The sequence below is a fragment of the Chrysemys picta genome, chromosome 7, assembly GCF_011386835.1.
Source record: "Chrysemys picta bellii isolate R12L10 chromosome 7, ASM1138683v2, whole genome shotgun sequence".
Lineage (NCBI taxonomy): Eukaryota > Metazoa > Chordata > Testudines > Emydidae > Chrysemys > Chrysemys picta.
In genome coordinates this window covers 88,345,384-88,359,124 of record NC_088797.1, presented here as the reverse complement: position 1 = coordinate 88,359,124, position 13,741 = coordinate 88,345,384, and the positions used below count along the sequence as shown (strand labels likewise).

The 13,741-nt window shown below is 42.6% G+C and overlaps 1 protein-coding gene across 2 annotated transcripts in view; it reads right to left on the bottom strand.

Moving 5' to 3' along the window:
• Positions 1-13,741, bottom strand: part of NPFFR1 (neuropeptide FF receptor 1) — a 48,330-nt gene that overhangs the window by 22,250 nt on the left and 12,339 nt on the right. The window contains exons 1-2 of one of the 2 annotated variants that reach the window (XM_005281856.4): positions 8,814-8,938; positions 3,175-3,486 (exon numbers count right to left, since the gene is read on the bottom strand). In XM_005281856.4, the coding sequence (XP_005281913.2) occupies positions 3,175-3,486; positions 8,814-8,820 (319 nt within the window). In that variant the 5' untranslated portion in view covers positions 8,821-8,938. Of the gene's footprint in view, positions 1-3,174; positions 3,487-8,813; positions 8,939-13,741 lie in introns of those variants that run through there. The other variant, XM_065551974.1, reaches the window with a different exon arrangement.

Below are 13,741 nucleotides of genomic sequence, written 5' to 3'. Positions count from 1 at the left end.
CTGGGATGATTTAGCTGGGAATTGGTCCTGCTTTGAGCAGGGGGTTGGACTAGATGACCTCTTGAGGTCCCTTCCAACTCTGATATTCTATGATTCTATGATTCTATGAAACACATACAAGTAAAAAACAACAACACTGACAAATTCTTCTAATTCATTCATGAGCTTTTTTTCAAGTCACCATGGTACATGACAAGAGCTCCAGTGGAAGAGGGTTGTTGTAACAAGAGAGATTAAGAGCACCACAGCCTCCTGTCATGCTTATTTCAGACATCCTATCATATATTTTGCCCTTCAGAAATGTTTGTGATGATGGGGAAGAAAAGAAAAGCAAATTGATGCTTTCTTCTGTCTTCTGAAAGCTACTTGCTGCAGAGAAACACAGCCAGCCAAATCTACACTCAAGACTACAGCCCACAAAAGAAAAAAGTATCAGAGGGAGAGGGAGGCAAATCAGCATTTAGGAATTAATTGAATTGCTGTGCTAATAAATGTTTTCTGTCAATCAGGCTGTCTGGTATTTGTATGTTAACGGCACTCAGTGCTCATGATTACAGTGTGCCATCCCATGCCATTCACTGGAAGATGGCTTTTCTGTTGAATTAAATGCAGTTATTTTCCCCCCTTTGGTTTTTGTGAATTTAGTAGCTGTGAAAGGTGGAGATTGCAGTCTGCTATTTACTCACGGAACAGGTTGAGTGACAGTGACAACTAGCTTCCCTCCACGTGCCTCTTCTCTGATCTTGAGGAACTTTCTTTAGAAAAGAAGGGAATTTATTCTTCAAGCCTAATCAGTCTTTGGTCTCTCTGCTGAGATTACCACAAGAGTGCCAATGGGTGCCAAGTATGGCTATTGTTTTATCATGTGGCTACTTGCCCACACAAACTGGACTGAAACCATCAACTTCTGGACCTGCTCTGCTGTACTCTTTCAGTTCTGATATAGTTTCACACATTTACATTGCCAAGGAAATCTTTCCAATCTTTGAGGGATGAGAAAGAAGATACTGCCAAAGGCAGGGAGACTGCCATGCAGTGGATCTGAATTACTAATATCTTAAGCCCCAATTTCAGGAAATCCACCGTGGTGTTTTACTGGCCCCCATGGGAGAGGGTGGAGAGGGAGTTCTCTCCACCATCATGCTCCTGGTATTGTTTCTGAGGCAGCTTATGTTAGGTGATCTGCAAATGATACTGGAATTAGGAAATAAACTGGTATGTTCTTGATGTGGCTGACAGGTGTTGGAGTAAGGATGGGAAGAAGGGGAAATCCAAAAGAGAAAAACTGGATCTCTCATTGGATCTTCACAACATTTAAAATTCCACTGCATCCTGCTGCTTCTGCCTTTTGCCAATGATATTCTGGGTTCAGCAAACCTTTACGGCATCAGAGTTGCCCACTGGGTTATAATTTGTTTGTATCCATGATCTCCTGAAAGTTAGCAATATATAATTCATCCAGAAATGGTCAGCTACAAAATAAAAGATAAAGAAGCGAAAATACAGATACGTCCCCCTTCTCTCCCCCCCCAAATATGTGGGAGAGAAGGCCCACATTTGCCACTGACATCTGCCCTAGAAGGTCCTGCTGTTTTGTCTCTTTAAGAGATGGTATAACTCAGCCTTCTTGTGTAGGAAATAGACATTTGCGCAGAGTTTCTACATTACTGGCTTGATTCCCTGTAATGTCACAAACTGAGAAAGTGGGAAGGGATTTCTGTCTTCAAATTGCTCAAAAGAGATATAGGTAAATCAATGGTTTCAGAGTAGCAGCCATGTTAGTCTGTATCCGCAAAAAGAAGAACAGGAGTACTTGTGGCACCTTAGAGACTAACAAATTTATTAGAGCATAAGCTTTCGTGGACTACAGCCCACTTCTTCGGATGCATATAGAATGGAACTATGCATCCGAAGAAGTGGGCTGTAGTCCACGAAAGCTTATGCTCTAATAAATTTGTTAGTCTCTAAGGTGCCACAAGTACTCCTGTTCTTCTTTTTAGGTAAATCAATGTTGCCAAGTCTTGTGCTACTTGATGCTTTCATTAAAACCCCAGCTTCTAGAGTTATATAATATGTGAGCATCTCAGGTGTTTTTTTAAAACAAGTTTCTAGTCCTCATGGTTACAGAGAAGAGCTTGAACACATGACTACAGTGTAACCCAAAGGCTCAAAAGCCAAAATGCAAATAAAAAGAACCCCCATTTAAAAAAAAAAATCTCATGATTTTTAAGCCCATTTTGTGATTTTTTCGGGGCCTGTCTTATTACTTTTGAATGCTTGGGGTTGGTGGTACTGAATTTGGTATCCTACCTTTCCATTTAAATCTTTAGATTACAGGAAAGAAGCAGCTATCATATAGTGAACAAAACCGAGAGGCCAGGCACAGTAGAGGAACAGTGTGCTGGATGTTTGGTGGGGGAAGAGAAGAGACGTAGGTGAGCTGGAGCAGGGGAAATTGTTGCACAGACAGATATTGTGAGCCAGCTCTGTGAAAAAAAGATCTTCAGGCTGTTTTTGACATGCCACCTTTCAATGGCCTGGAGTTATGAATGTATCAGCTACAGTGCACAAATGTTGGGGCCTGTATGTCTTCATTAGAATGATGTAGACTTGGCAAGGAATGAGCAGGAAGAGCTTGGGGATTCTTACTCTGCTGCTGTTCATACAGTCTGTGAAATGGGACTAAAGGGAGAACATCAGTTTACAGAGTTGCTGGTCCATTAACCCTCAGAAACAAAATCACGATATTCAATGTGGAAATTATAATCAGAGATGTTCCTCTCTGCCTGCATTGAAGTTCACCTTTGTTTACAATATTTCCACCAGATCTCATGCAGTACTATTCACAGAGGCCCTGCCTTTCTCCCAGTTCCTAGAAAAGGGACATCCAGGTCAAAGATCAACAAATTCTGCTGGAAGGGCGTGATGTTGAAAAATTTGCCTGAAGACCTGAGACTTATGATCTAGGAAGTAGTTGTACCAATGTTCTACATTATTTCCCTTCCCACTGGGACTCCTCACTTAAGCACCAGACTAAGAAAGTCCAACAGTCTCAAACAGATTCCTCCTCCAGTTCCCCCAACCCTTGGGACTCAGTTCCTAAGCCACTTTTTTCCTTCCGCTCCTTCAGACTTTTCTTTTGTGATCTGGGTAACTGTTCATTCCCTTGCTCACCTGTGATCAGGTTGTCCACTAGGGTGGTTGGCATACAGAAGATGCCCACCAGCAGATCACTGATGGCCAGGTTGAGAATGAACATGTTGGTGACGGTCCGCATCTGCCGATTCTTCAGCACGATGACGCCTACCAGCATATTGCCAATCATGCACATCAGGAAGATGAAGATGTAGGCCAGGATGAACATGGCAGCTATGGGGGAGGAATGCTGATAGTAAGACGAAAAAGTATACTTCTCCCTGAAGACACGATTTCTGCTGTCATTCTTGGAGTATGGTGAGCTGCTGTTGGAGGGGAGAAAAGTGTCACCTACAGAAAACAAGGTAGAAAAATAAACTCATGAAGGCCCCATCTGATAAAGGGATTATTTGATTCACATCAAACCTTTTCCAAGGCATTTTGTGGTTTATTTTTATTTACATTTTCATGTTATACATAAGAAATAAATAATGGTGCATGATTTATGACTAGGCAAAGCTGGACAGAATAGCAGCATAAACTGGTCAAATGACTCAGCAGAAAAAATAAGCAGCTAGCATGTCTTTCCTTCAAGGATCAATATTGAATAAGAAATTGAAAGTTAATAGAAAGCTTGGGTTAGAATCAGTCCTATGGTCCTGGATGTAGAGCCCATCCTTCCCAAAGACTTTCTCCCCACGTAGTCACTATTATAGCTCTTCCACCTAAGGATCTGTGTGAGGGGAGCAGGAAGCTCAGCAGGAGTTAATCTCTTGACCATCAGGGCCAGGCACTGCAGTGCCCTTGCCCTATCACCGACCAATTTTCACTTGGCTCATTATTTGCTGCCCACACACACATTTGTCAGAGATGTCATGAATGATTCACAGGGTTTGGTGAGAAATCATTCATAACTGATATTACCCCTGCAAAATTCACACTCATTACTAGAGATGTCACAATGAATTAATTAACACTTGTAAAGTGCTGCTATTACCAACTACAAATAGCTACAAACGAGTGGCACCTTACTTCCATTTTTCTCTCACCTATTTTGACTACCACCACCAGTCTTGGTTATGCTGAGAAATAGAAGCAAGATCCCGCTACTACACCCCCCGCCCCCAACTGACTTTCAGCCTAGTGGAAAATGTAAAAAAATGTGAGGCCAGACAGTTACATTCTTTGCACTTTGCAAATTCACCCAGGTTCTAGCCCTGCGGGTTCTTACAAAAAAAGGCTTCTTAAGTTACTACCTAGATTTCTGCCTCTCACTGAGAGAATCAAAGATGAAGTAGCTGTAAAGTGCAGATTCAAGCAAGATACTGGGGATCAGGACCCACAGTTTGCAGAGGCCCTGGACTCAGCAGTTAATCAGAAGCAGAATAGCAGCAGGGAGTGGTACAGCACACAGCTGAGTGCTGTAGACTGACTTCCTGATGCAGTGGACTTGCATTGTCTGGGCTGCCTCATTCTTGGGAGGATGATCAAAGACTGACTAGCAAAAGCAGTGGGAGCTGGTAAACCTCATTGGCAGTGGTTTTGTTTTGCAAACCCAAAATAAGGGGTGGATTGGAACCAAGTTCAATTTCACAAAACCCCCAAAGTTAGGGGTTTCAAATGTATATTTGGATTTTAACTCATCTCCATTTAAGACTGGGAGAAAGACAAATTCAGATCCTACAGGCTAAGGGGAGGAGTCATCTGTAGAGGAGGGTTGGGGAAAAAGAGCTTGTTTGGGGAGGCAGGAGGAGAAGCTGTGCAGAAGGCTCCAAAACGTTGATGGATATAGGCCTTGATTAACTTTAATACACCCTTTGCAGTCATGACCTGATGGGTCCTGTGTCTCTTGGGTCATTTAGGGGAAAGAGGAAGGCTCATAGAGGCTGCAAACCTTTTGCATTTTATTATTATTAATTTTAGGATGGGGCCAACACAAGCCCCAGATCCAAATGGCCTGAACTTTGGAGATATTTTGGGTTCAAATCCAGCCCTGGAGTTTTCCTGTTTGAGCCTCTATAGTTCTTAACTACTCGGTTATTCTAATTGTGACTTTATTCCTCTCCTGTTGCTGGTGTCCTCTGAGCCTCCAAATGACTATTAATGGGCTTCTTTATAGCTTTTCTGAATGGGACTTGTCCTTATTAGTGTTTCTTTTATTGTTATTCCAAACACTTTCTCTTCCATTGCTCTCTTCTACCCTTTGCTTGTCTTCCTCTCCTGTATAACACTATTTCTCCTGAGATCTCCTCAATGATAACGAATGATGTCCGAGTTACAGTTAATGACACTAGGGCAAAAAGGTGAACGCCACATGGTCATACTGAAGATGCCTTTATAAACTCAGTTTCTTGGTCTGCTCCTGCATCCATAAAGACAGAGCCCTGCACTCATGCAGACGCAATTCAAGATCCAGGACCTTGTTTTGTTTGTTTGAAAATGTAACTTAATCACCAGTGATGAGAGAGAAATGTTATCTGGTCTATAGCTGAAATGTGATAAGGAAAATATAAACCAGATATGTGAAGTGGCATGTGAACTATAAACTTCCCACAGGGAACATGTCACCTTTGCATTCCTTCATTATGATTAATAGTAAATAAGTATATATGGTACACCTCTACCCCGATATAATGTGACCCGATATAACACGAATTCGGATATAACGCGGTAAAGCAGTGCTCCTGGGGGCGGGGCTGCGCACTCCGGCGGATCAAAGCAAGTTCGATATAACACGGTTTCACCTATAACACGGTAAGATGTTTTGGCTCCCGAGGACAGCGTTATATCGGGGTGTACTTGGTGTGTTAAAGCATTTGATTTCTTTTGATGCGACTTGTTTTAAGTGAATATAGAAGCAAAGGTGCAGTTGCACTTGAAGAGAAGGTCTAGATCTCAAACAAAAAGCTTCCAGTTCAGTTCTGCTCTGGAAAGTGTAAGAACGTCACTATAGGGTACCATGTTTATTGTTGATCAATCATTTCTACATCAAAGCTGCTTAATTCACAAGTATTAAGCCCATCCCCCACCAAAAATGCTGCTCCTCAAACTCAACCTGCAATCTTAAAGTTCAGCTACTCTCTTTCTGGCTCATGTATCACTAACATTAAAGATTAAAATTCTGATCAGAATCTAGTTGTTAATTCTGTTGAAGATGTTCAAACCAGAATAAACTCACTGTTTGTATTATAGCAGCACCTAAAGACCCCAGCTGAGACCCCCAACCCCATAGAGTTAGGCACTGTACAAACAAATAGTAAGACATAGTCTGGTCTCGGAGTTTACAATCTAAGTAGACAAGGCAGACAAAGTGCGAGAGGAAAAACAGAGGCAGGGGGAGATGAAGGGACTTGCCCGAGATTGTACAGCAAGTCAGTGACAGAGCTAAGAATAGAACCCAGTTTTCTTGAGTCCCAGGCCAGGGTCCTAGTCACAGCTACACTATGCTGACACTGTACCACTCAGCCTTCGGCTCTTCAGGGCTGATAGGGGCCCACATTGAGATTCATCAGCAGAGTATACACCCCCCAATTCAGAATTCACACACAAAGAAGAGACTGGTTGAGTAAGAAAGCACCATTTCTACATAGTCTCTTTTCATAGTCAAGCAGCACTTTCAGGAGCTGTAGTAGCTACAGCACATTTGCTTGTCGTGTTTGTGCATGCTGAGGATGTGCTTTTGGTATCAGCAGGATGCAGCAATACAGGATGCTGTTCTGGTGTTACTGTGTGAACAGTGGAGTGTAACTTGGCTTAAAGACTACGCGTCCAATCAGAATAAGGTACTGGTTTGTGTCTGAGCTCTCTTTGCTTAGGCAGCTTCCATTAATCAGAATAGGTAATGTCTATAGTTAACATTGCCTGAAACTTTCCATTGCAAGACACGGTGCTCAGTTGCTAGACCGTGGCCAAACTTTAACTGTTTGAGTAAAATTTCCCATGCCAGTGGTCTGCCTAAGGCAGACGTTTTTTGGAAAATTTCAGCTAAAATGATGGAGCCATTTCGGAGAACAAGATTATGGTAAAAATACATTATTCTGCCCCTGTTAAAAATAATTGCTATAAAACATTTTGTTGAGAAGCTCTAGCCAATCTATGCTTTGCAACAGGGACTTGAAATGTGGCAGGGGAGTCACCTTGATGTCAAGGAAGCGTCTTTCAGCATCCCAAGGAAGATTTTGCCATATTTAGGTAAGTTATAATCACTGAAAAAAAATCTCAGTTCACACATGTTCAGCAGATTCTTGTTAGAATTTGGCACCTAAATCCTCTGAAGATTCTCTCTCTCTGCAATTGCTCCTTCCAGCTCCTGGGGGCCCATGTTGGTGTTAGGCACAGGAAGACTTTTCTGTGCTCTCAGTGTTCCCCCTGCTGCTGCCCAGGTAGCGTGGAGGAAAAGGGAAGGAGCTGCCTGACTAATGCAGAGAGGAGAAGAATGGGGTCGGGAAAAAAGACAGGCGCAAGAGAGGTCAGAGAATGGTTGGGGAAGACAGGAACAAGCATGGGAGAGGGGCATAAGACAGGGATGGGGGCAAGGGCAGGAGCCACTGAAAGACAGGAGTGTGTGTGGTAAGAGGAAGACAGGAACCAGGGGAGATAGCAGATGGGGAGGGGACAGGAGCTGGGGGAATGGAGGGATAGATGCAGAAGGGGACAAGGGGAGGCTGGGGTTGGAACACAGGCAGAAGGGTCACTAGTTGAAGTGTTTGAGTTGGGCACGTAAGTAGCTTTCAGTCAGGAAGGATGCTTTCCCCAGCATTTATTTTGAGGGGGCTGAGCTGTCTGAGGAGGAATGTGAATATTGAAAATGGGGTCCTGGGCACGTTATTTCCCTTGCTGACCTAAGGGTGTATGAAAAGCCTCATTCACAGCCCACTGAAGTCTTTCCTTGAATTTCATGGGGGTTTGGATCAGGCTCCTTGTGTGATTATCTAGGCATGAGCTGTTACGGGCTTATACAGAGGAACCCACTTTAGTCACCTGTGATGTGATCCCAGATTATGTCAGTGCATTTCAGTGTGTAAATTGCAATTTGCTTTAACATGAACCTTCAAATTGGTAAAGTTTTCTATGAAGAAAATGACTTCACTTTAAAAAGGGTTAGCTGTAGTATTCTTATCAAATGTGTGGTTTCACATATGTATGAAGTCTTGATAGCTGGTGGAGAAAGGCTCCTTTCTTTACTCTGTACTTTTATTAAAATGGCAATTAAATTAAATGCAAAAAACTACATTATTGCAATATTTTAGCTACTTCTAAACCCACAAGAGCCAGGAAATGCAAAATTATGGCTTCCACTGCAACTATAACTTGACTAAATTTAACTGATACTAGGTATTAAGGCTTAAATGTTAATAGCCTAGAGTAACACACATTCTCTCTCTCTCTCACACACACACACACACACACACACACACACACACACTTATGGTTGTTGTGGAAGCCACAGAATGCATGTTTCCTCTCCCCTTCTCTCCTTCTCCGCAGTGTTAAATAGTTTCCCCATATATTTCACAGAAGACAAATATGCCATAACAACTTACGCTATAAGAGACTGATCCGAAGCCCACTGAAGTCAGTGAAAAGACTCCCATTGACTTTAGATCAGGCCTTAAGAGAACTGAATTGAACACCTGCAATATACATTTGACAAGGAGATAGAAACTGGATGTCCTCACCTTCCATGACACAGCCTGACCCCTATTCTTGCTTCAGTATATTGGAGTGTTGTATTGTTTGCAGGTAGACTGGAGTCTTGAGATCAGAGCCACTCCTTAATGTTTCTCTTTATCTAGCTGCAGCCTCCTACTATCAGAGAGGGAGCAGCAACTCTGCTGTGGTGACGAATGCTATCTTGATCCACTGCTAGTTTGAGTCCTCCTGTACTCAGCCAGTCTCCCCAGGTTCTCAGAGCTTCCGGATAACTCACGAAAGATACCTGCAGAATTGGAGCTTTATTCTTTAACAAAATTCCCATAGAGTTCAAGGGTTCTCGATCCTCAGGGCAGTCTACTCTAGTTCCAAGAAAGTAGATGAAGGGAGGTAATATTTTTGTCCAAGTCCAAGAAGACAGTCAAGTGCGAGAACTTTGTTAAAGCAATGGGGTTATTAGTTAAGCATGACTGGAGTCCAGGCTGGAGACTTGGTGGATACTGATTTTGCAGCTATTCCAAAAATGCTTTTTTGCAGGGAGAGAAGGGGGAGGGAAGAATCAGAATCCTTTTGCAAAGACACCTGTTGAAATGCTTCCTAGTGCTCAGTCCCTTTGATACGGTCTTTGTTATGGGATTAAGACATCTCAAAATGCTCCAGCCCTCTCACTCAAACAGCTCCAAAAATTTCTTCCCACCACCAGAGTTGCAAGCTGAGCTTGTGAAGCTGTTTCCAGTTCAGCTGGAGAATGAAGCACACGTTGTTAGCTCATCAGCCCCCTGGCATTCTCTGTGCATGACTTCTGTCTCCGCTCAGCTTCTGCTCCTCGGACTCTCTACACACCAGCTCTTACTGCTCAGCAGCAAAGAAGCTGATTCTATTAGTTAGGGGCAAAGTGTGTGGGGAGGGGGGAAGAGGGGGACTATATCTCCCCATTGTCATGGTTACTGGAACACCTTTTGGATGTACAGGCAAACAGCTGGTCAATTAATTACTGTATCTGCAGCCGCTCTCATTTATCAACTGGGCAAAGTGAAGGGCTTAGTCACAACAAGAAAAATCAGACTCATCTCCAGCAGCCTCTTCTTGTCTTGCATGCTTATAGTGTGTGCTATTGCACCTTGTTCAGGGAACAGTGTTTTAGTGGCACCGTGCCATACTGAATCTGTTAACCCTAGTCAGAAGGGATCGAGTACTATCTCACCTTTTTGTCCAGGTAGCAACTGGACACAGAGTGACTCCTTCCCTTTGTACTGGCGAACATGAGTGAAAATGTACAGTCCTGATGAAGGAACGGCCAGTGAAGCAGATTTTCTTTTGTTGAGAACAGGTGTCAGGATCCTGACAAGGGCAGTTAGGGCCAAGGATCAGAGCAGCATCAAACTTGAGGCTGAGAGTAGTAGAGGAGTTCAGGCTGGGATTAATATCAACCATCAGAGTCCATGTCATGTTTCAGGGGCCAGGTCAGGAGGCAAGGTCCAAATCAAGCTGAGGTGAGAGCCAGGCGTTCAAGAGCAGGAACGGCCATGGCAGCTACAAGAGATCCACAGGGTTCCCTGGTTGCTTCCTGGGCCGCTCCTTGGGTTTATATAGGGTGAGGAGCCATGAGGCTGCTGCCTGTCAGATCCCTTGAGACGGGACTGCCCATGGTCCATGTCCACAGCAGGTCATGGAGTATGAGCTGGTTACAGTTGTTGCTGGGTATCAGTGTGGAGGTGATTGCTGTCTAACAGCTTTAGAAGGTAGGGTTCACAACCCACTGGGCCTTACATTAAGGTAATCAGTTATCTGCTATTTGTAAGTTTTTACCAGGACGCACACATTTCAGCCTAGGGGCTGTTTTTAAACTCTTCACTTTGTCTGTTCCTGGGATGTGAGGGGAAGGATGGCTAGTTAGGGTGCTAGCCTTGAAGACTCATGTTAAACGTCCTACTTTGCTATAGTCTCCCTGAGTGATCTTGGGTAGTTCACTTCGGGTTTGTTTACAAGGGACAATTTACCAGTATAAATGATGATGGTAAATTTCTCTGCATAGAAAGGCTCTTAGTCTCTCAGTGCCTCAGTTCCTCTTCTGTAAAATGGAGATGATAGGACTTCCCTACCTCACAGAAGTGTTGTGCAGATAAATTCATTAAAGATTGTGGGCACTCAAATACCACACTATTTGGGGATGGGGAGTCAAATAATTGCCTTCAATAGATAGACTGATCATCTAGCTCACAAACTACTTTGTCAGTTCTGACTGGATGCCCGAAACTTTTAAAAACATGAGACTAATCATAGAACTGTAGAAACATAGGGCGGGAAGGGACTTCAAGAGGTCATCTAGTCAGCCTCTCATGCTGAGGCAGGACCAAGTACAACTAGACCACCTTGACCAATGTTTTTCTAACTAACAACCTGCTGTTAGTAAGTAGTGAACAACACACATTCCTTAGAAACTTTCAAAATAAACACTAGTGCTAAATCTTGAAAACTTGACAAACTTAAAATTTTTCACCACTGCAAGGCAGTTGTTCAAATACTTATGAATAATATGACCCCAGAAATAATGGTGGACAAAAATTTACTTCAGAAATCCATAGTCAATCTGCTTGCTAGTTGGTCAACACTAGTCAAAACAACATTGAGCCATTTGAGTGTCCACCTATGAAAAAAAATACATGCATATACTTCTAAAGCAAAACAAGTCCCCCACCCTCCTTTAAAAGGTAAGAAAGTGATGAAAGTGAATTTTTGCCTGCTTTGCAATTTAAAGAGGCTCAGATCCTCCAATTAAAGGAAAATGAAGTTATAAATAATTTATAGTGCTCTAAATATGCGCAGACCTTAGTGGTAGTGGTGGAATTGTGGTGATTTATTTTGACAGAACTGAATATGTAATTGCTTTTAAGCTAGGGGGAATTGTACCGAGTCACTTTTTACTTACTATTTCTGTAAAGTTGTCTTATTGAGCTGATTCCTACCAGCAGATGTCTCACTACTACAGAGCATGCCGTAGTCTGAAAGCTGCCCTTACGTTAACCAGATGTCTTCACAGACCGCAGAGTGGCTTGGCAGAAGGCTGCAGCATTCTCTATGAAAGAGACCAAAACTCTTTTCTTGGGCTGCCTGAGGATGAGAATAGTGCAGGGGATATATTGGTTGTTCCCAGGGCCAGAAGGAGAAGAAAAGGGAAAGTGATAGCTCAGAGGAAAGACCAAAAAAAAAAAAAATGTTGGTGTGCCATGCCTCTGACAGCCGGTTGAAGATGTGGCACTACAAGGTCTCACTTGTAGTTTCAGATGAAACTTCAAGGTAAAATTAGAGCCAAAAGGTAACTACAAGCTAATGATATAAAAGGTAATTCTGGATCATCATCTGTATCTCATCTCAATTCTCTCTCCACAATCTTGACCAGTGGTTGGAGAAACTAGAACAGAACAGTAAAGATTCTGGGCTCAGAACAGAAGAAGACAGGTGTAAAAATAAAATGGTACAGTGAAGCATATGACATATTTAATTTTTCATTTCTAGTTTTAATGTACACTTTCCTTGCCCCTGAATGTCACCCCCTCATTGAATCCCTTCAGTGGATTCCCTTTTTCACTACATCCACTTTAAGCTGCTCCTCTTCACAGCTAAGCGTTTTACAACTCTGCCCTATTTCTTTAAGAAAAAAGCATTTATTCATTATTGTTTATTTTAACACAACTAACAAAGAAAAGAAAGGTATTTAACCTGGAGTCGAGAGCCAATATCAGGTTTTACAGCAAGGTAGACAAGACCCAACTTCTTCATTATTAAGGGAAAGGAATAGGTTCTTTATAAGTTTGGGGTTCTTTATAAAGTAAGATCATAAAGAAGCTTCCAGGTTATTCCCTTTTGGAAAAACAGATAAGTAGAAGAGAAAAAGGAGCATTGAGAATAAAAAAAGGACCAGAGAACAGCCCAAACAATAAGTAAAAGAGGATAAGAGATAAATAAGTCAGAGATGAATTTAACTGAATATTCTTAGGATTCCAAAAATGGGGACCATATATCTATACATTTATTCTGGTGGTTTCTGTTGCAAAACACTATTTGTTCCATCGCTGCCAGGCTCACCAAGTCAGAGAACCACTCAAATAGTCTGGCACACTTGGGACTTTTACTATTGTAGAATTAGACATTTGGCTCTGATCAGAGCTCTACCAATCATAATTTTTCAAAGGATTTCAGTCCCCAAGATGAACTGGATAGGCCTAAAATGATGTGACCAGCCTGTAATTCCTCCTTGGTGGACAGAAAGAAGTTGGCCCAAATATTTACCTCTGTCCAGAAATGACAGATGACAGGGCAACCCCAAACCATATAGTATAAATTAGCACTAACTACATTGCAGCACCAGCATTTGTCAGACCTGGCTGCTCTGAACCTGAAAAGTCTATATGGAATCCAGTGCATCCTCTAAAGAATTTCCTGCTGGATCAATCTTAACCCCAAATCTATCGAGAAATGCTGTATGTTGCAACAAATCCAATTTCACTGAATGTTGATAAGGGAAACTGAGAAAGAATGTTCCCATTTCTTTCTAACATGGTCTCTAATGGATTGCCAGTTTGCCCTGTAGGGAAGAATACAGACTAGACAATGGCTTAGGTAGACAGTGTGACGTTTTCAGAAAGCCCCAGAGGTCAGGGGGATCTGGTGCTGCCAAGGCAGACATCCACAAATGGTGTTACAGAGCATGTTTAAAGTTGAAGGTATTACCTTTTCTGGTCCAGTTGGAATTTCTCTCTAAAGGCAAGAAAGTGGGGAGGGATAGCTCAGTGGGGCCTGCTAAACTCAGGGTTGTGAGTTCAATCCTTGAGGGGGCCACTTAGGGATCTGGGGCAAAATCAGTACTTGGTCCTGCTAGTGAAGACAGGGGGCTGAACTTGATGACCTTTCAAGGTCACTTCCAGTTCTAGGAGATAGGATATCTCCATTAATT